General features: G+C 42.7%; 1 protein-coding gene across 1 annotated transcript; it reads left to right on the forward strand.

Moving 5' to 3' along the window:
• The first annotated feature begins 862 nt into the window (after positions 1-862).
• On the forward strand, positions 863-21,791 carry igf1 (insulin-like growth factor 1). Its single transcript, XM_084573320.1, has 5 exons — positions 863-1,157; positions 2,436-2,595; positions 13,833-14,089; positions 14,527-14,562; positions 16,603-21,791. The coding sequence occupies exons 1-5, from the start codon at positions 1,110-1,112 to the stop codon at positions 16,660-16,662; spliced, it is 561 nt and encodes a 186-aa protein (XP_084429446.1). The 5' UTR covers positions 863-1,109; the 3' UTR covers positions 16,663-21,791.
• The last annotated feature ends 801 nt before the right edge of the window (positions 21,792-22,592 follow it).

A 22,592-nucleotide genomic window follows, 5' to 3' on the forward strand; every position in this document is an offset into this window, starting at 1 on the left:
GGGTGGCCCTGCATAATGGTTACCATCAGTGCACCAGCAAAACAGATAGCAAATGTCTTTTTCACCATAAATTCCCATTTCTGTGAAGGTTCTCGGTCATTCAGGTCATGGTATATTCCAAAAAAGCTGAAACAGGGGCACCTGGACTTGTAGAGTTCACATGTTTTTTTCTGATCTTTTCCACATCAGTCATTCAATTGCACACTAACATACTTGCAGTGACAGAAAATCAGCAAGAGGAGAGAGAAAACCAGATCACTGGAGGTGGAAAATGACAAAAAATGACAGTGACAGTGTGCAGAAATGCACCAAAAGCCTGCACAGTGGCACACACTTTAGAGAGAACAGGACCTCAGATGTGGTTTTCTGGTGATCTCAGGCTCATATTTGCTCTGTGTTGCAAGACATGTCACATTTATTTGCATGCATTTAGCTTTTTTTTTTAAATTCGGCTTTTTATGTGGTGCCTAAGTGGAAAAGTAAAGATTTATTTAAGCGTTAACCAGATCAGACTTTGGATGGACTCGCCGAATTACGCGGTGCCAAATTACGCACAACAACCCGGAGTCGTATAATAACCTCCAGCTTGTCTTTAACTTCTCCTTCAGCAGCTCTGAAATAGTGCGTTATGTGAGTGTGAGCTGCTGCTGCTGCTGCTGCTGGTGGTGGGGCAACGCCGCTTTTTCTATCTTGATCTGAACTACTAACCAAGTCTTAGAGAGATCAAAATTCAATCCCGTTCTGAGAAAAAAAAAAAAAAAAAAAGAGAGAGAGAGAGGGAGAGAGGGGGGGGGAGAGAGAGAAATGACGTTATTTGAAAATGTGCCCAAAATCCTTAATGAATAACTTAGGACGAGTAGGAGGCAAATGCTGCCCCAGCTGTTTCCTGTTGAAAATGTCTGTGTAATGTAGATAAATGTGAGGGATTTTCTCTCTAAATCCGTCTCCTGTTCGCTAAATCTCACTTCTCCAAAACGAGCCTGCGCAATGGAACAAAGTCGGAATATTGAGATGTGACATTGCCCGCATCTCATCCTCTTTCTCCCCGTTTTTAATGACTTCAAACAAGTTCATTTTCGCCGGGTTTAGTCTTGCGGAGACCCGTGGGGATGTCTAGCGCTCTCTCCTTTCAGTGGCATTTATGTGATGTCTTCAAGGTAACTTACCTGATTTCCTTTGACACTATACATTCTCACCTCTTCACTTGCTCACTATTTGCACAGAGCATCCTTACCTTGTTTAATCTGAACCAATGTGAAGTGATTTCTGCTGCTTGTTTATATTTTAAGGTGTTTAAATGCATGATTGATGTGGATTTATTGAGATTTTTAAATCATTTTGATTCAGTTATTGAGGAACTGTCTTGCATGTTTTGGTGTGTTTATTTCCAGCAGATTATCAGAATTTTTCCACCTTTTGCTTTAATTGATTTTTTATTTTTTTCTCTTCTTTTGGGAATCTTTGAATATCGTGCATGAGTTCCACTGCACGGATGGATGGGGAGTTTTCATCCTCAGCGCCTCCGTGCGCCCTGCGCTCTTTTACGCCAGAAAGAGCTCCAATGCAGCTGTGCAACTTTCAAAGTGATTATTACTGCTGAGTCTGCAATTATTACGAGCTAAATATCTAAGCTGATGCTGCGGGGCCGAGAGACAGGAGAGCTTAACATGAAATACTTATGTGCGGTCGTGGGGTTGTGAGATGGATAATGTCCTGTGTTTATTCTCTTTATTATGTACACTTGGCCCCGGCCAGCTTCCTCCGCTGGCTTTGGCGGGAGAGCCTTTTTCCATTTCACATCTTGGATCGGAAAGATCCCGCGGCGGTTTTGCATCTTTTATTCTCCTTTCTGTATTCCGAAGCACTTTTGTGCGTAATGACGCGCCGGGATTTGGCACAGGGATAAACTGGTTGCTGTTATCGATAGATGCGATAAATACATTTGATTTATCAGATTAATATTGATTGTTGTTCACCTGCTTAGATTAGATTAGTCTATAATACCCAGTAGCCGAGCAGAGGGATGATAAGGAGGGAGAGTGTGTTTTCAATTTGGACGCGCTCTGCTCTGTTGCGCACAGGCGCTCCGGAGCATCAGTGCTGGTCAGCCTCCTCTTTGACTCTGGCACCAAGTGGAAGTTTTAATACATTTTCCTCCTCATGACAACATCTGCAAATTTACCAATCGCTTCTTTCCCCCCTTTTTTTCTTTTAGCAGAAAGAACCTCCTGCACGTTTTAGAGACGCTCACTTATTTCAGTATGTGTTTGGAAACGTGTCAAACTGCTTGAGCAAGACCAGCTGTCAGAGCGGAGTGAACTAAAACCTGACTTTTGTTTCTTAAATGATAAGATGAAACTCTTCTGATGATGATGATGCTCTGTCTATAGCAGTAAAAACTCTCTGCCTATCTCTCTCTCTCTGTGTGTGCGCAGAGTGCGATGTGCTGTATCTCCTCTAGCCACACCCTCTCACTACTGCTGTGCGTCCTCACCCTGACTCCGACGGCAACAGGGGCGGGCCCCGAGACCCTGTGCGGGGCGGAGCTGGTCGACACGCTGCAGTTTGTCTGTGGAGACAGAGGCTTTTATTTCAGTAAGTGCACCTTTTTATTTATTCATAAAGGTTGGCTGTATATGTCCCAGAGCTCTCCACCTCCAGCGAGCTCATAAATAAAAAAGCAGCCGGTTTGACATCTCGTTTTGACTTTCCCTGCATTAATGTTTCCTCCTTCATTCATTCCTCTCCCACTCTGTTATCTTTAAGTTCGCATTCATCCCTGCACATTTGTTTTAATGCTCTGCTCTGGTTATTGGTCCCAAGCCCAGATTTTCAACAAGACGACCCAGATGAAATGTGGAATAATGATAAGTAACTATTGTTGGTGGCAATCGCAGATTTGCCCGCGGGGAAAGGGCTTTAAGTGGAATTTGGCTGACTATCTCTGAGAAAAAGGAGGGGTAGAAACTAAATGTTGCAGTGAAGTTTTTTCTTTTTTCCACCAGAGAAGGGGGAAGCTACCCAAAGAAAACCCTCGACCAAGAATCCAAGATTTAAATCTCCAATTTTTCCATTAAGCCCAGAACAGCACAGGATATATGGAGCTACCAAGGTTAGGTGCAATGTTCCATCGGCAGCCAGCGTTTCTCAGGACATGTATCCTGATCTTTCTGTCAGAGACGAGTGGTGCGACTGCACATTAGCAGTATAGCTGGCCCAGACGCTGCAGAGCTGAAGTTTCTAAGCTCATCATTCACATTTCCTGGGGCTGGCCTCCCTCAATTAAGCCAATTTGCACTAAATCTCCTCAATGAGCATTGTATCTCCACCAAAAGTCATTTTTTCATGTCTCTAATAATTGATTGTCCGTCTAACTCTTGCGCAGCTCTCGACATAACTATCCATTTTAAAACGGTTTGGTCCGGTCCCAGAGTTGGAAAAAGATTTTCCACATGTGGTAGACTTTGTCAGCTGCCAGTTTCAAACAGAAATGAAGAAGAAGAAGAAGAAGAAGATATAGGATTTCTGTGGGAGATCAGCACCCTCTATATTGTATTTGCAGTTGTTCTCTTTTCCAGTCGTTGTTTCGCTTTCGCCTTAAACCTCACCCTGGAAGGGTTTGAAAATGAACCCTTTTTTTTGGAGAACTTGGTGACTGATGGAGGATTAGGGGCCACACGGGGAATCCCAGCCTCAGTAATAAGGGGAATAAGACGGTAGTGGCCCCTGGATAGACGTGCAAATCACCAAAAAATGCCCAAAAACAGATGAGTGCATTTTATTGGCGGGATGATGACAAATATCACGCTGTCAACCTAGCTTAGCGTGTTAGTATGCTAACATTTGCTAATTAGCACCAATTTAGGGGGTTAGCAAAATTATTGCAATTAATCCGATCCAATATTTGTTGAGACGTTTTAGGTGGTTGCGCTTAAAGGACCCCATCACCTCAACAAAGACCTTGGGATTCTTCCTCTGGGGACCAAGAATATTTGTTTAATCTTTAATGGCGATGGGAAACAACATGCGAAACAAGCGTGAGCTGTGACAAATTTGCTTTTTAACCTCCGACGCTAACATTTAAAACTATTTGAAGTCTACGATATCTGCGTACGCAACTTTCGGGAAGAGTTGCGTGCAGCAAGAACCCCCCTGGTCATGGTTGGGGGAAGATCATGGATCCACTGCCGAATGAAGACCCTGGACGTCCAACTATGTGGTGCACAGTGCTCTAACTTGGCCGATGTTGGGCTGGACCAAAAGACCTCTCAAGTGCGTTTCCTGCACACTTCCATCTTGTTCGTGCACGGCTCACTGTGGCTAAGAGTCGGGTTAATTCTGGATGGTTCTGTGGTTTTGTAGTAACAGTCGAGGCGATAGTGTGTCTCGTATGTAACCTCAGAAAAGGTAGGGATTGTAGAAGTCGGGGCAGTGAAGAGGTGTGATAGGAGAGATCGACTTAAGGCATTGCCCAAAATATTCCTTTTAAATCTTCCTCAGTTCAAAGGTGTTGGAACACAAACCGATTTCTTTACAGACACATTCATTATCATGTGTCTGGCAGTAGCGTCACAGTGCACCTTGCTGCTGCTGCTGCTGCTGCTACTCCATGCAGCTTTTCCATGACCGGTCAACATTATTTCTCCGCATCAGGGCCTCGGCGCGGCGTTTGCCAGAAAGTTGTTGGAGAGGCACCAAGCTACTGCAAAGCTGCGAGTCTTGTTCGTCCAGATGCTGCTGGCAACACCTGCGCGCTGTGAAGTGGTCATGACAGCCTCGCCGATTGCCAATTTTCTGCCAGTTACCACTCTTTTGGTCTTTGGATTCCTTCTGCTGCAGCACTTATCTTGTGTAGAAGACCGTTTACGCTGGAAAATCGTGAACTACACAATCAGATTTTAAGTAAACAGCTGCTTGGACTTGGACTTTGTTACTTTTTTTTTTTATTTGGGGCAGCAAATTTTCCCCGGTAGAGCTTCTAGTAACTTTTCATATCTCGGTTTGGCGTTACATTAAATGGTCTCAAAAAGTGTCTCCAGCTGTAGCATCAAGGTGTTGAAATATTTAAGATTTTGACAAGTCATGAGTGGCGTCCAGAGATTGGATGATGTGAGAACGTGACAAAGTGTTGGCTACTGATAGCAGAGTGTTACTACAGTTTTATAAATGTTTTTCCAAAGGCTGACTTGTAGTATTGTCCGTATCCATCTCATGAGAAGGTGTTGAATGGAGGCCAATGTAACTCATGAATCCTCATGCAGGAGGAACAGACCTTTTTGTGGTGGGGGGAATGTATTTGTCTTTCCCGCATTAACTTACACCGAGCTGTCACTGAGCGACACAGCGTCCATCTATCAATGCTACATTTTCCCGTTGAAAAAGAGGTGTATTTCACGAACACTTCATCCCTTTTCTGAAAAGATGATGAGGTTTGAGCAGCAGGGTGCCGAGCCTTGGAAAATATGCCGCTCACTGTCTTCCTCGGTTTCTCTCGCTCTCTCATATTCTCGCCGTCATGCCTTTTCCTTCTCTTTCGGTTCCGTAAAGTATCTGGAGAATCCATTTGGGTTCTGTTGTCTATAAGGCGACGCAAAGGGCTCGGGCCAAAAGGAGGCTTGCTCCTTTCCCTGAACTCTTCCCCTCCGGTCTGGCCGTGTTGAACTTGGCAGCCCTCTGATTGATAATGTGTCCAGAGACTGTTGCAACGACAGGGCTTTTTTTTTTTTAATGTGTGTGCTCGCGTTGCTTTTGCCAATCCACCTTGAGTATGTCACCAGTAAAGTAGCACACTTGCTTTTCTAGACTTGCAGATTTGCAGATTTTCTACCCTGACAGAAATGCTAAACACCAGTTGGTGGAAATTCTTTTTTTTTCTAAAAGGTAATGAAACAAACTGCGGTCTATGAAACATCGAGAGTGAAAAAAAAAGAAAAGAAAAAGCCACAACCGTAGTCAGTTTTTCCAATTATTAGCCTGACCTAGAAATCCTCAGTTGTCTTTGTAATGCTTTAGCAGGCAGGACTGTGGGGTGATTTCACTGGGATGTTCATTCCATGAATCAGATCTGTTATGGGATTTTTTTGGCTAAAGTGTGCGTACTAAGTAGCTCCGTGTCCTAAGTCACTCCTAGTTCACGCTGAAATATTCAGTTACCCCTGAGTGAGCGTATCTAATCTTACTGTGCATGTCTTTAAAATGAATTATGCACAGCCTTTCATGAAATATGACAAGATGAAATAACCCCTTAGTTTTGGCTGGAGGTTTATTGTTGGTACACCCAGTTCTAATAAAATAAAATAAAAAGCTGCCAAATATGAAGCATGGTAATTTTTTAGGTGTTATGCTGGCTTGCAGTGCTTGGCACGTCACTTGAAGGTGGAAAGGAGAGGGAAGGAAATTGCTCTCAGCACTTAGTGATGATACTGCCTAGTCGCTGTTTGTCCCTTTCAATTTTACTCAGAGCTGGAGAGAGAGAGGCGGGACGTCACACGCCCACGTGCACGCCCACGTGCACGCGCTCAAACACACGCAGAGCCAGGCCTTGGCCCTCAGCAGCAGGGGATTATGTGGATTACAGGATGATCAGGACACCCTTCCCCTCCCCTCCCTAGTCTTACACTGGACCCGAACACTCAGCGGAAGGCGCTGAGGCCTGAAGAAAGACCTCCTGTGTCTTCTCCATCACTGCGAAAAGGTGTCGTTTTCCCATTAAGACCTGAGCTGCTAAAAAAATAAAATCTCCGACCTCCCCGTGAATTACAGCTCGGCGGAACAAAGAGGCATCTCATGAAAAGGACAGGCAGGCGTCCTCCAGACTTAGATCTGTACATTAGGTGAAGCCGAGACTCGAGGGATTTGAGGACACGCAGGGGACTAAACAGCACTTTACCTTTGAAACTCTTCACCGGTTTAATCCAGTCACATAATGTTGGACCTCTACAAAGAAAAACAGCGATCTATTTCGTAACATTAGTGCAGAGGTCGATTAGATTTATAGCTGATATCCTTTCTGGTATTCTCTCTTCTTCGCCTCGCAGGTCAGACTCATAGACGTCCTCTCATTTTGCATTCTGGTTGTAACCAAAGTGTCCTGCACACCCTTGATCGCTTGGACTCATTGAACCCAACAAAAATAGATCCAGTAATGCGAGACAACCCAGTCTTACCCCCGGTTATCTCGAGATATCTTGCGTCCCAGAAGGAAATTGGAGGAATATTCTAATAATTTGATAATTTCACCGTCCTGTTTGGTGACCAGTGGATGATTAGGACCCAAGTGGGGGGCCATTCTTTGAATACCAGTAACAAGGGGAATAAGACAGTAGTGGTCACTGGATAGACAAGCAAATCACCCTTAAAAGCCCAAAACTGTACATTTTATGAGCATGATGATAGCAGAACTCATGCTATCAGCTCTCTGATGCTAACATGCTTGTGTCCAGCAGGTATCATGCTACCATTCACCAACTTAGCTTAGCATGTTAGCGTGCAAACATTTGCTAATTAGCCAGAAACACCAAGTAGGGATCAGCAAAGTTATTGCAGTTTAGCCAATCAAATATTTGTTAAAATGTTTTAGACAGAACCACATGGTTGCGCTACAAGGATTCCAACCCCAAAGACATTGGGATTCATCCTCTGGGGGCCGAGAATATTTGTAATTTCTGTATAAATTTCCATGGCAATTTATTCAGAGATCATTTCCATTTAGTTTCGCTAAAAACACCACATCTAAGTTACTATGGTTTACCCAATCCGGTACTTCACGTTTTAGACAGAACCACGTGGTTGCGCTAAAAGGATCCCAACCCCAAAGACATTGGGATTCATCCTCTGGAGACCGAGAATATTTGTAATTTCTGTATAAATTTCCATGGCAATTTATTCAGAGATCATTTCCATTTAGTTTTGCTAAAAACTAAGTTACTATGGTGTACCCAATCCAGTACTTCACGTTTTAGACAGAACCACGTGGTTGTGCTAAAAGGATCCCAACCTCAAAGAGTTTAATCCTCTGAGATCAAGAATGTCTTTCATGGCAAGTTGTGCAGTAATTCTTTTCATTTACTTTGGAAGCTAGCGCTGCTAAACAACTGTTGATAAGACTTAAATGAAACCTGAGCATTGTCCTTATCACCAGTAATATATAGATATGGTGCCGGTGGCCACCCCATCTTCACCCAGTTTGTCAAATGAGAAGCAACGCTAAAGAACTCCATTCATCTGAATAGTTTCATACAGTTCAAGAGTTTCCCAAAGATGTCTTGACGCTGTTGCCAAGACAATGTGCTCTCGATAAATCCCATTTTATCTCTGTATGTTCCCAACTCTTAAAGCTAGCAGCGGTGCTTTTGGATGAGGTTCCAGTGTCACAGCGCAGGAACACTTTGCACATGCTATAAACTCTTTGTGGTACCGGTGATAAAGAGGTAGTTTCCAGTACTTTAAGCGGCTCTCGTAGTCCCTGCCCAGCTGTAAACTGCCTGACACTTTGCAGGAAGAGCAGCACATCGGCTCCAAGAATCCACTGGTTTTTATTGAGCATGACCAGGCTGTAAAACTCAGATGCTTTCTGTGCCACTCTGGAATGGGGGAATCCAGCCATCTCTCTCCAGTGCGGCTCCTTAGAGGAATGAACACTATGCGTGCTGAGCCTGTTAAACACCAAACAGAAGATGTTTCATGGAACCACGCAGTGATTTCACAGAAAAAAACGAAAATCTCAGAGGCTGAAGACAGTCGATACTACGGCATAGTTTCGTTACGTCCCATGTAAATCATTTAAAAAATATATTCTACCACAAAGGAACACGCTGGATGGTTTTACGAGGACAGTATGAGACTCAAACTCAAAACAGCAGACTTGAACACACTTCTGTACATCCTACAACCAAAGGTATGCGTCCTCAAACATGTTCCCCACATGTGCTCAAGAAAATATGATGGTGAGCTTGTTTATTTATTGTTCTTGGCCGGACAACAGAAAAAAAGTCAAAAAAGAAAAAAAAACAGCGTCTACCGCTGCTAAATGAGATCAAGTCCCAAGCTTCCGCGTGGTTTCAAATATTGAGCTGAGCGCTGAGGTCAACGTGGGACTCCTCGTGGACACGGACGGTAAAAAAAATGTACGTCATACTCACCCCTGTAAACATATGGAGACCATAAATTGGTCTTTATGGTATGGAATTCTTGAGTGAGTCGGTAAAATTTGTAGACCACTCATACGTAGAAGGCAGCAGCTGTGGTGATTTTCAATTCCCCTTTGTCCAAAGTGTCCTTAAAGCACCTTTTGAACACCTTAATTTCAACGACATGTCTTTGGGAGTCCCAGAAAGAGAAATATGCCTGAGTCAGATTTTGCCACAACACAATATGGTATCGTCTGTCAAGATGTTGATTCAGTCAACTACGTTACATTACTTTTCAATGCAATTGGATAAATCTGTTGTTAAACTCAACGTTAAGATGGAGGATTAATCAATCACTTAATGGTTTTAGTCACAAATATTAAGATTTGTCACTTTTGATATATGATAACAAGCTAAACAAGCTTTCTCTCATTTTACATTCTGGTTGTAACCAAAGTGTCCTGCGCACCCTTGATCGCTTGAACTCATTGAACTCAACAAAAATAGATCCAGTAACGCGAGACAACCCAGTCTAACCTCCCGTTATCTCGAGATATCTTGCATCCCAGAAGAAAATTGGAGGATTTCACCTTGTAATATTTCCTGTTTGGTGACCAATGGGTGATTAGGACCCAGATGGGGGGCCATTCTTTGAATACCAGCCTCAGTAACAAGGGGAATAAGACAGTAGTGGTCACTGGATAGACAAGCAAATCACCCTTAAAAGCCCAAAACTGTACATTACTTTTCAATGTGATTGGATAAATCCGTTGTTTATCTCAACGTTAAGATGGAGGATGTAAATTAATCAATCAGTTAATGGTTTTAGTCACAAATATTAAGATTTGTCACTTTTGATTTATGATAACAAGCTGAACACCTTTGGCAAACTTGAGATATGACTAGAAATTGTATTTCTGGAGCAACTTCACCCGCTATTCCTCTTCTTGTCCGTTAATCTGTGCATTCAATGTCTGTGAAGATAATCCAGATTACGGTTTATCCAAAAAACGTTCAAGAAAGGCGCCTGGACTCCACAAATCCAGTCCATTTTCCTTTCTTTAATGTTTTTGGATATACTGTGTATCAGTATCTTCTAAATTACCACCTGTTTACACTAAAAACTGATTTATCTTGGAGATGCACGTACAGGCTGATATCGTCTGCAAAGAAACGAGCTCGGGATCAGTTATTCCAACGTGAATGTGTAGAAAGTGTATACTTGATTGCAAAACTACAATAATCTGCTCACCACTGTACTCTATTTCTCAGAAAATGCTGATGCAGTCCTTTATAATCCATCTTGAAACGCTCCTCCATCATCATGTGCGAGCCCTAGCATTCTCAATTTCAAGCCGTATAAATCCACGAGGCGGGAACGACAACTATAAAAAAGGCTGTTTACTCTCATTTGTTTAACAACAGACACATAAAATGACCCTTTGTTTATGAGGGATTACAGCATTTATCCGTGGCACTGAAGCATTTAAAAGCAAAGCTTTTAGACCTGATTATTACTACATGCGTGTTTTTTCCCCCCAACCTGCTCGAGCTGATTATCCTACATGTTAGAGCCGGCGCCAGCTGATTTGCCTCTACCTTCCAGCTGTTTTGTGCAGCGGGGTGGCAAACTGTTTTCAGAATAATAGCGGATGTTAATTTGTAAGGCTTTATTGGGAGGGACTGGGAAAACACGGCAGGCAATGAGGCACGGCCCCTCTTTGGGCTTTCAGGAGCCGTTATATAATCGCCGGCGAGGGCTGAGCGTCATATTTTTTTCCGCTCTCTCTCCAAATGTCACGACATCAGGTGTTGAAACAACCAACAGCCATCGTACTGTCTATTTGATCAAGTCAGTTTCCAAGAAAAAGACACAGTGGTATACCTGCCAATAAGCGCCATCAATAAATAAAAATACAGATGTCAAAGTCTGTATTAAGTTTGATTTAACTCGTATATTTTGGAAGTTTGGGATCTGGGTAAATCCAGTTCCTCTGTGTCCTAAATAATGCAGGTGCACGGAGTATTTTTAGCATCATTCTACCTGACGTGCAACATAAAAGCCTCCCCCGTCGTCTCCTTCCTCCCGTTCACACCTCCCATTAGCTTGCACTCTGCTTTGTGTCTGGGGGTCCGAGGAGAAAGATGCTTCTGTTTCTGAATGAAAGCTGCTCTCTGTCCAAAACAACGTTGTCAGGACAAGGCAGACGGAGAGCAGAAGTTAATGCACTTTGTCAGCACTGGCAGGCCTCTGAGCCAAGAGCTATTAACTCTGAGAGGGAAAGGCATTTCCTCCTTGTAAATGCCATATTAAATTATTATTATTTCATTTGGTAACAGGGAAAAGCCCATCAGGGCTATATTGTTCAAGGTGAGCAGGGAATTGTAAATGGAGAGTTTGGGTTTTTCTAAAAGCCACCAAAGAGGGTCAGTTTTGGGGGGGTAAGGGAGTTAAGAGGAAGTGAGTACTGGCGTCACTGGAACTTTATATGGTCATGGAGTAAAAAAAAAATAAATGCTGCGCGTCACACCTTTAAATACTTTCAATTTTGACCAGCACAACAACACCTTAGCTTTCTCTGACGCATCACGCCTCCGTCTTCGACATGAATGAGCCGTCAGGGAGCCAAATTAAAACATGAATGAACAGTGGGGCATAGCCAACGGGGGCGCAGCCTCAAAGCCTGTCTGGATGTTTCTGCAGGTGGATCGGGCCCAGAGGACTTGTGGCTTGGCCTCGCTGGTTGGGCCTCAGTGTTAAAGACACATGGGCCAAAATGGCTGAATGGGATATTCCTAACGTTCGGGTGACTGTGACCCCCCCCCACCTTATTTTACGGCGAAGCTGCTGCCAAAATGGGTCCGCGGTGTGCAATGTGATACACTGTAAATTTTACACCGAAGAAATCAATGTCATTAAGCCTGTTCATATATTAGAAAAATCCGACTCATGACCTGGCCATTATCATTTCTTTACTACGACACTGTCATCCTTCAGCCAAGAAATAAAAAGCACCTGAGAAGTTAATCTGACTTTTACATATATAATATTTGCTAAATCTGCAAAAAAAATAAAAAAAAAGCCTATATGCAGTGTACAATGATGAGTGCAAATCTTTCATTTCAGGCGGAGGTAGACGAAAACAGGCTTTGTTTTTTACCCAGCAGCCATTGATTTTGTTGGCTGATTCAGCAGATTGTATCAGCTGTAGCCAGCTAGCTAATTAAGCTAATGGTACATTCGTGAGCTGGACCCGAGCTATTTGTGATATAACAAGATTGTTCCTATTTTTCTACTTAGCTTACATTAATATCTGTTATAACAAGTTGGGCTTAGTTGCTGCATGTCACGTTATTCGTATCCAGCAAAGATCCACAGTCGGTGTGTCTGGACTTTTTGTTTCCACTCGGTTGCGTAACATAGTGATTTCTTTCATCAGTCTTTCTAACATAATAAATAAACCATGTTCCAGGACTTTTTGTTCTGCACAAAATAAAAGCGCAGTTGCAGTCACAGTCTTAACAAAATCACCAAAAAACTACATCTCCCATGAAAAGACAATTTTCTGGTTCAGTTTAAAAAGCTCTTGGCTCTTTTTTGCACCTATTCAGACATGTCTAATCTAGCTGTGACGACATTTGGCCAGTCTAGGTCAATGCTAATTGGTAAAGCAGGCTAAAAGAAACATACATTTTTGATAATCTTTGGCTAATGTTTTCTGGAAGAGACCCCGAATGTTCTGGTTTTAGTTTTATTTTCAGTCTACTGGTGAAAAAGCAGCTCCCTTCCAATGGAAACCGGTGACATGAAGCTACAAACTGATACCTGACCCCTGTTGCTGCTTCACGTCCAACAAATCAAAGTTTTCCCGAATAATGCTGTCATACTGTGGCCATGTTTGACGTTTGACCGCTTTCGTAACCCAGACCTACACTACGAAAGTGTAGGTCTGGGCATCGCTATTGACTTTCCTGAATCGATTCGATTCAGATATTTCAGTTTCTAAACAATTTTACTTAAACTAAAAACTACTGTTGACGTTGGTGCCAGAGATTTGTGGTATTTCCACAGTATTTTAGATATATGGCTTTGCATTTGTCCAGCTCTTCTTTGTCGTCATACTTTTTAAATTCTCTCAGCTTTCAGTCAAGACGGTGCTTTCAGAGTAAAAGCTTCTGTCGCGTTTCGGATCTCCAAGTACATAGCCGCTAATGTTAACACACATTCTCTCAGAGTAGCTTCATTAACAGCTTCTATAAGATGCCAAAACTAGCATAACAACAACGCCTGTTGGTCTTAGAAGTAACGTTAGGTCAAAAAGTGCCTTTTTAATCCTTTCCTAATGCTTCCGGATAAGTTAAAACAGAAGAAGCAACCAAAACACAAACCTTTTCCATATAGAGCAGGGTTGTTTCTAGGTTTCTGAAGGGAAGTGATTTCCTCTGTGACAGCAAAACACGCCACATAGGTTTCCAGAAACATTAAACCCCTCTGTTGCCAACAGACTTTGAAAGAGTCACTACAAACTGAGATCACTCACTAGCCAAGGAACAGTAACACCACGAACAACCCCTAAAGTATTTTATTGTTTGGACCTCCTTATATGTTGTAGGAGGGCTGTAGCTAAAGGTCACTGACCAGATTACGGTGTTGCCAAACCTTCATTCGTCTCCTCACCTGTCCAAATCCTTCTCCTCTTACAGGTAAACCAACGGGCTATGGCCCCAACGCACGGCGGTCACGCGGCATTGTGGACGAGTGCTGCTTCCAAAGCTGTGAGCTGCGGCGTCTGGAAATGTACTGCGCACCTGCCAAGACTAGCAAGTCAGTTCGCTCCGTGCGTTCACAGCGCCACACGGACGTGCCGAGGGCGCCCAAGGTTAGCACCGCGGGGCACAAAGCGGACAAGGGCGCGGAGCGTAGGACGGCGCAGCAGCCGGACAAGACAAAAAACAAGAAGGTGAGCACAGCACCAAGCACTTTAGGGAATACACCTATGTTGCCACACGCCAATTCAGTGTGATATTATGGCTAACTTCTGCTTAGCTTAGCTTAGCATAAAGATTTGAGTGGACTATGTGATTAATGTTACCTTGAGCAGAGGCAAGCCAAATAAATCTTACTAAATAAAACTTATTTAAATGTGTTGTGTTCTTTTGGAACAGATAAAGGTTAGCAATTTCCCCGTTTCCAGTCTTTATGCTAAGCTAAGCTAAGCTAACGTGTTGATAAAACAAAGGCATTAGTGGTATCAAACTTCTCGTCTCGTCAACCACGTTTCCCAAATGATCAAACTATTATTTTAAGGGGTCAGTAGGTTTAAGTTTATCAGGACCTCATTGTATAGCCAGAGAAATGAATCCATCCAACTCAAGTGGTTTCCTTTTTCTCCCACAGAGACCTATATCTGGACATAGTCATTCATCGTTCAAGGTAAGCGTGCAAATAAGTCTGACTTCATTTTTATGCTATTTAAACTTTTATCAAACACACACTCTTTCTCATGACATAAGTATTTCAAAGGCGGGTCGGGCTGTATTCTGAAATGGGACACAGTTATATAAATAGTCCTGAAATTTCCAAATAAAGAAACTGCGATGTCGTAATGCAGACTCATTCTCGAGAACTCGCCGGAGAGTGTGATCCCTTTAAAGATGCAACCGTGCGCTTTTTACCCTTTTTCCTTAAAAAAAGAAAACCATTAGCAAGAGAAGGAACTAAGTGGTTTTTGTGGTAGACCCAGTGGCACTCCCGCTCCCCAGGCTCCACTCTGCTACTGTACATTATGTCCTGAAATTCAAAAATTTTCACCGTAGCAGACTAACACATGGAGGCGAAGCCCACGTATCATGTAGTATCTGCCGCGGTTTCTACATTGTGGGAAATAAAACTACATTGATATCACATGTACTTGTGGAAACTATGTCTAAGATCCAGGGTGTGTCTGATCAGAGTTATGAAGCCTCAGGCCTTACTTATGCAGTTTCAACACTTGTTATCTGGAGCGCCCACAGTGTTTTGTGTCAGTCCTACATTACGGATGGGAAGGAGATAGATATGTAATGAAAGCCCTCCTCATATAACCCAGTTCAGTTCAGTCGTTTTTATTCAGACATTTAAACATTTAACAGATAAAGACATAAATAAACATCAAGTCTGAAATGGAATAGGCAGAAGCTAAAGCTTATTGCGCCTATCCCAGGCCTTCTATTAAAATTAGGACATGGAACAACTTTTGGATGCCCAACATTATGCTAGGGATGTCCCAATCATGTTTTTTTGCTACTTTAGTATTGTAGTAGAAGTATTAAATAACATGGTTTTGAATTTTTGAATTTTTTTTTTGAATTTTTTTCCTTGTTGTTTCTTGTTACTTCCTGTATTTTCCTCTCTTTGATTGTTGGATTGGTTTCTCCTTGTCCGCTCCGCCCTCATTAGTTTCACCTGTGACCCATTAACCCCTCTACCCATGTGCGCATATATATACGGCTCTGCCTTTGCCTTTGCTTGCCGTCAAGTCTTCTGTTCTGTTAACCCTCTTCAGCCACTTCTGTTATATTTCCCCTGTGCTGTTAACTCTTTAGATATTTTCCTCATGGTTCCTCTTTGGTTTCTGGTCTTCACCAGTTTCTTTTGGATTTTAGATTATCCTACCACCCCTGCAGCGCCATAAGTTCTGGTTTTTAAATTTTTATTAAAGTCATTTTGTTGCCTGCTCCTGCCTCCCCTGAGAGTCTTGCATGTGGGTCCTATCTACCCTTTCTATTATAGTATGTGACAACTACTACCACCTTGCGTAACATCCGCCTGGCTGGCTTGATTTTCCAGAGTAATGTGCTACCACACAGCAGACATGTTTAGTTGCAAGATTTTGGTTTGATAGTCAACATTTAAACGCTACAGGGACGTGCGGTTTTGATTTATGGCACCACCTAAAACAAATAACTACAAAAGATCTGACATTCTGATCCGATCATTTTAAAAATGCCTGGATCAAACCTGGTACTGATCGGGACATCTCTACATCAAAGAGAGGACTAATTGTGGCTTGTTTTGTTTTTTTTTTGAAGAAAAAGTTAGCAATACACCGACGTATTAAATTTAAGGTTGACTAAAGCCCAAGGAACATTTCACCATGACACATCCAGATATCCAGTTAGGGGGTGCTGTGGAGTAGACGTTAGAGGTGCAGCTTAGGACGAGAGGTCCCCAGTTCGCTGCCGTGTCCATGGCTGAGGTGTCCTGAGCAAGCATCCCTGGGCACAATCCTTAGAGGCTGTTCCCACTTCTCCAACTGCACACACTAGTAGGAACTGCAATTTCCCCACTGCGGGACAATTAAGGGTTAAATTATTTTACATTTTATTATTTTTATTGTCTTGCCCATACCAGCTTCTGTTACGTGGTATTCTTGGCAGTATTTTACCTGTATTTCTGCTGTACATTCAACTACGTGTTTCTCTTTTGTTGCAGGAAGTGCATCAGAAAAACTCAAGTCGAGGCAGCACAGGGGGCAGAAATTACAGAATGTAGGGAAGGAGCAAATGGACAAATGCCCAGCGACTTGGGAAGAGAGAAGGGAGTGGCCTTACCTGGTACCCCTGTGGAATGGTTCACTGTAAAACAAAACAAAGAGGATGGCCCGAAAAAAGCTCTTCAAAACGATTGAGCAAAGTGCCGTTTAAGGCTTAGATGAGGGATCTTGTGATTATTTTATACACTGCACCATTCCATATCGGGAAGGATATTCTTTGTTAATGCAATGTAACAGACTAGTTTAGCTGCTGAGACACGAACAAGAGCTTATTATACCTCCATGTGTGAGCTGCAGCATCCTCTGGCTCCAGGAAAAGGTCTGAACGTATCTGGGCTTCAGCCATTGAAAGAGAGAGTGGCTGGTTTGCGATTGAGAATGAGTGGTCCGTCCTGTCCCCTGAACTTTTTGCGGCGGTAAATCCTTTTACTGTGAGAGAGTGGATTCATTCACTCCTTTGAGTAAGACGGGATACTTTGTCACCGGTCACATTTAACAGTTAGTACCCCAGTTCAAAGCTGATATTTTACCTTTGGAGTTTGTTTTTATGCACCATGCATTACTGTGGATATTTTTAATATGTAAAAAAAAAATAGAAAAAAAGAAAAAAAATTGCTTTAAAGACAAGGACCAAGTGGTTCATCATCAGACTTTAAACATTGTTGTGGTTATTTTACCTTGAGCCCACGTCAGCCCTACTAAGTGGAGTTGCTAGAAGCTTTGAGACCAATCCAAATCCCTCCTAAGCCCCAGGAAGTGTTGAGAACCTGAGGAGCGAGTCCACAATCCAAACACTTCTATATCAACAGATCGAGCACTATTAGAGGGGATTTTGAGAAAAGTGGAAAGTTGAGTAGATACTAGTAGGAGATTTGGTTTTGCCCATTTTCAAAAAGCAGAAAAACATGTTAACCAGATGCCACATTGAACTCTTGGCCCGGTCAGTGCTCGATGCTCGTTTGGTTGTCAGAAATGGGTCATAACAGTGGCTCCAAAGTCCATTTGGCAAATGCGAGTGGAAATATCGACAATCAGGCAAAATGTTTGTCGTCTGCATCCTTTTCACATGTCACCACCCTGGCCAAATCAGATTTTTGTCAACAGTCCAGTTACCCAGCGATCAGCGTTTCAGTTTGCGTGGCGGCCTGTTTTCAAGGTCGAGCGCCAGTCATGAAAGTTTAGTGGCAGCAATTTGGTGGTGCTTTACTCACACACACAAAAAAGAAAAGCTCCCAGAATAAAAATGTTATTCTTCCTCTCATGAATAACTAAGATAACGTTCCCAAATCTGCTAAAACCAAAGTTTAAATGAGACGTCAGCAAGGCCGTAACAATAGCCACATTAATGGGGAAGTTTAATGATTGATTGATCTTGGCCTGTGATATGTTGGTAGATTAGGGAGGCTCAGAACTTTGCTACTTTAGCTGTCGCTCGGACTGCATTATCTGGAAAAAGTAGGAGACTCCACGGCATCCGTTGCAAAGTCCGCCGGAGGAACACACAGGTCAAACGATTTGGTAAATATTGCCAACCAAAATGGCAAGTCCTCCAGGAGATACGGCATGCGCATACCAGTACACAAACACAGTGTAAATGAGAGTTGTGCAACTATGAGAAAGGGAGCGCACGTACACAATTCTCATGAAAAGCCAGTTCTGGGAAGTCCTTGCATGAGGACAGACAGCAACGGCCTCCGTAAAAATCACCCAAAGCAACTCATCTCTGGCTCTGCCTCCTCTGCCTGTGTATAATCAAACAGTACTCCCATTATGTTAACCTATGCATTACTATCATTCATTGTACATGATGGTTTCATATAACAAAACTGTATTAAGAATCCTATCCACTGTATAATGGTGCTATTTTGTAGTTTGTTACTTGCAAGAGATGGCTAAAGACAGACAGATGGCAGGGCTTACATTGGAGGTCTTCCCTTTTGCACAGCCTTGTGGCCACCATTTTAATAGTGTTTTTATTTGTAAGCTGTTTCAATAAGGTAGTAGTGTACGCGAGTAAATGTATCTGTGTGAAATCTGTGAATGCATGGAGAATTAAAATAAATAAATAAATAAAAGAAGAAGAAGGAGAAAAAAAAAAAGAATATACCGTGTTGTGGTCCCAAGAAGGCAAAAAGCTATTTTTTCTACTGTTTTTAAATTATTTTCTCAATATAGATCCCTTATGCCAAATAACTTTACAAAAAGTACTGTGAACTGTGATTCTTCCAAATGTATTGAGATTGTTAAAAGTCATGGGGGTGCTTTTGTCTGTCCGGAGGTGTCAAGGTACCGACCATTAAAACAACTTGAAGCGAGACTACGTAACTTTTAATTGCCACAAGTGGTAAATGCTGGATTATTGGTTGAATATTGGAATTTCCGAAATTTCAGACAAACAACAAACGCTTTAAATTCATTCTTTTGTTTACCTGTAACACACTACAGCGTCGTCTGCGTAGAGAGGCGCCGTAGTCTGCAAATGTACTCATCGATGTCACACAGCATCTAGATTAAAGTACTTTTAAAGTGTTTTTTTTTTTTTTGCAGAGTAAAACGAAAAGATAAGTGCCACTCTCATATTTATCAGTTAGCCGTTTAGCTTAGCCTAGCATAAAGACTTTGAAAAAGAGAAAAATGCAACCAAGCAACATAACAAGGCTGGATGTTAGCTTCTGTTTTTATAGATTAGATGAACGAGACGGACGTAGAGTACGTGCTACCACGTGAGATAGAGAGGAGCCTTCTTAAACTCATTTATTTACACATAGGGTTTGCTAGAATCTCTTCAAACTTACGCTTTAAAGTCATCCTTGGGTTTACCTCCGACACACTACTACAACATCGTCTGCGTAGAGAGACGCCTCAGTCTCCAAATGTACTCATTTATGTCTCACACGTCATCTAGCTTAAAGGAATTTGAAAGCTTGTTCACTGCAAAGTAATACACACTACGTACAATACAATGTCGTCTGCGTAGAGACGCATCATAGTCAAATTTACTCTTGAAGTCACCCAGCATCTAGCTTAAAGCACGCATTCACTTTTTTTTTTTGCGCCTGTTAAACTGTATTTTAATTATTAAACCCTCAGTTTTTAAAAAGATGTACGTATGTGTTAACATGTGAACTTTTTAACTAGTTTCCTTTTTCCATTCTTTAGTTTTAGCTAAGCTTGCTCGTCACCCAGTTCGACTGCAATGACAAAACACCCCGCGTGTATTGAAGTATATGTGGGTGCATTTTATTTCCTGTAAATCCAACTTTTTGATTTTCAACCGAAGTCGTTTTCTTCTTTCAAAAGGTTACATGGTCTCGCTTTAAGACAAAACCAGGAGTTTTCATTTTATTCTGTCCAAAATCATTTGTTAATAGCTCTTTCAGTTAAAACGGATTCATTTAAAAAAAAAAATATATATATGTTTTCCTCTGTAACAATCAAGGTTTTTAAAATTGAAGCTTGCTATATGCTTTGGTGTCTCTTCCGTAAATATTCTCCCATCAGTCGGCCTGGCGACTGAAGCAAGAAAAAAAAAAAGAAGCTGGTTGGAGGACAACTCTGGTCCTCCCGGGTCTTCTGAGAACAAACCAAAGACTTTCTGAGGACAAAGCCTCACTCAGCATTATTATTATTACGTAATGAGACGGATTGTTAAATATCAATTGATGCCATCCTCATCTCAGCTGTACACCAGCTGCAATAAGCCCTTCACAATCTGTACCTGAAACGCAGCTTGTGTAATAGAAAGTCAAACGAACCAGACAGATGTCCGTCAGTGTTTCTGGTATGTTCGGGAGCAGCGATGCAGAACCCAACTTTCAAATCATCTGTCCGTGAATCATCATCTGAACCTTTTCGGTTTGTCAGTCGTTAGGAATGATCGATAAAGCCTGAAGGAGAGCGTGGGAGTCGCTCACGACTCTACGAGCTGTTTAACGAGAAAGCATCATTAACTGAAGCTCACTGTCCAAGAAACTGTTTGATTACAGCGCTGTTATTTATGGTGCTCGATTGCCTTCTGTAGAAAATAAAATTACTGACAAATTGTTCACCATTCCTGCTGAATAAACCACTTGTCAACGTCACAGAAATGTCTGGAGAGTTCTTTCACACAGCATGCTCATATAGTTATAAAACCTCCGGGGAAGCATAATCCTGTAAAGACATTACTCTCCCTGTTACACAACGTCACACTGCTAACCTCTATGCCGGTTTTTATTAGGAACCCTGTGGATTCAGACACATAAACAGCAGATAATTATAAAGCACAAGTTTGTCCCTCTTAAATCTTTCGGCTACAGATAAAGCCGTAGCTCAAGCTGAGGCTTTGTGCAGAGCAGAGCCGAGCGTGCTGGGTGTGCTGAATGACAAAGTGATACTTCCTAAGAGGTGCAGGGGTCTGCCAAGGCAAACAGAGCGGGGCGTGGTGCTCTCCGAGGCCAGAGCTGCGTGTTCAGCTCTTTGGAGGATGCTCGCAGTGACAGCGCCGATCTCCGACTCGCTCGCTGTCAGCACTTTTTAAACAGATGTATGTGGGGCAGCAATAAAAACCCCGATAAACCGGCTCCCTGGCCGACGGCGGCGGCGATCAGAATGTGGAGCAGCAGGGAGGCCGGTGAGGTCCGGGTCATCGCGGCCATCCTGGATGTTATTTCATCCCTCGCTATGACTAATACAAAATCAATTATCTCACCCTAATGGTCCAATTGCAGGTTGCAAGCTTGCAAGATTTAGATTTCAAATGAATGAGTGCAGAGAGGCCTGGGCAGTGGCGAAAATCCAAGCCATAACAAATACTGGGAGCCTGTTACCACTGAATATGGATGTGCACTATCATCCAGCTGTAATCATTATAAAATCATGAATACGTCCTAAACACAATCTGTTTATTCTCTTTTATGTGCTAATTTTGGAGCCGAGAAAGTGAAACGCAAAGATGTTTGAACAACCTCCAGAACCAGGATGGTTCTGGAAAGAACACAACCCCTTCCCATTGATCTGCATGCACGCAGGACCCAGTGCATCTAAGGACACAGATTTTGGACTGAGCTCTGAAACACAATCTCTCCACACTCTTCAACTCCTCATCTTAAGCACACAATTGTCTTTTGAATGACCTTGTGGTCTGTTTTACTACACTCAACAATTTTACTACTTATTCTGCTGGAGAGAGAGAAAGTGGTTGCGAGGCCTCATCAGTCTTCAGCCATTCATTTCTTTTCCAAAAGGACACACACGGTGTTTTAGCTTTTTGCTTGTTGCTGTTGCGTTGCCGCTGCTTTCGCCGTTTCTCTCTAATGCGCGAATGTGCCGTGAGTCGAGGATCCAGTCGGGAGATGAGTTGACAAATTTGCAAGCCGCCGCGAGCCAAGGCTAGACGTAAAGGTCCCGCAAGTGCATCGTGCCACCGCGAGAATATTAGCAGCTACATTAAAGCATGTGTGAAACAAAAAAAAAAAAGCGTCTAAACCTTAGGATTTGGAGATTCTCCCTCTTTCTCAATTTCAGTCGACAGTGGAAATTCACTGAGGCTTGATTATAGCAGTGTTGGCTCAGCTGTGTGCTTTAAGAACCCATGATGTCAGAGTCTTATTTTCCTTGGAGAGACTCTCATCAGCTGCATTGTTCCAGGAAACCATGGTCTGTTCTCTGGGCAACAACCCCCCCTCACCCCTCCACCACCCCCCCACCACCACCACCCCTCTCTTCACACTCTTTTTACATTCGCATCTCTGCTGAATGCAGCACGCCGGCCTCTGGCTCGGCTCAAGGCGCGCACACATAGACGTGAAGCGTCCTGCACGGAGCATCACATTTCCTTGGAACCGAAGCTTCCCCTCCGCTGCGACGGTGTTTGTCTTCCTTCTCTTTTCTTTTTTTGTTTTTCATTAGAAGACGAGTGTTGGTGATGAAAGGCAGCGTGTGAATGCAG

This window comes from Chelon labrosus (genome assembly GCF_963514085.1).
Source record: "Chelon labrosus genome assembly, chromosome: 23".
Lineage (NCBI taxonomy): Eukaryota > Metazoa > Chordata > Actinopteri > Mugiliformes > Mugilidae > Chelon > Chelon labrosus.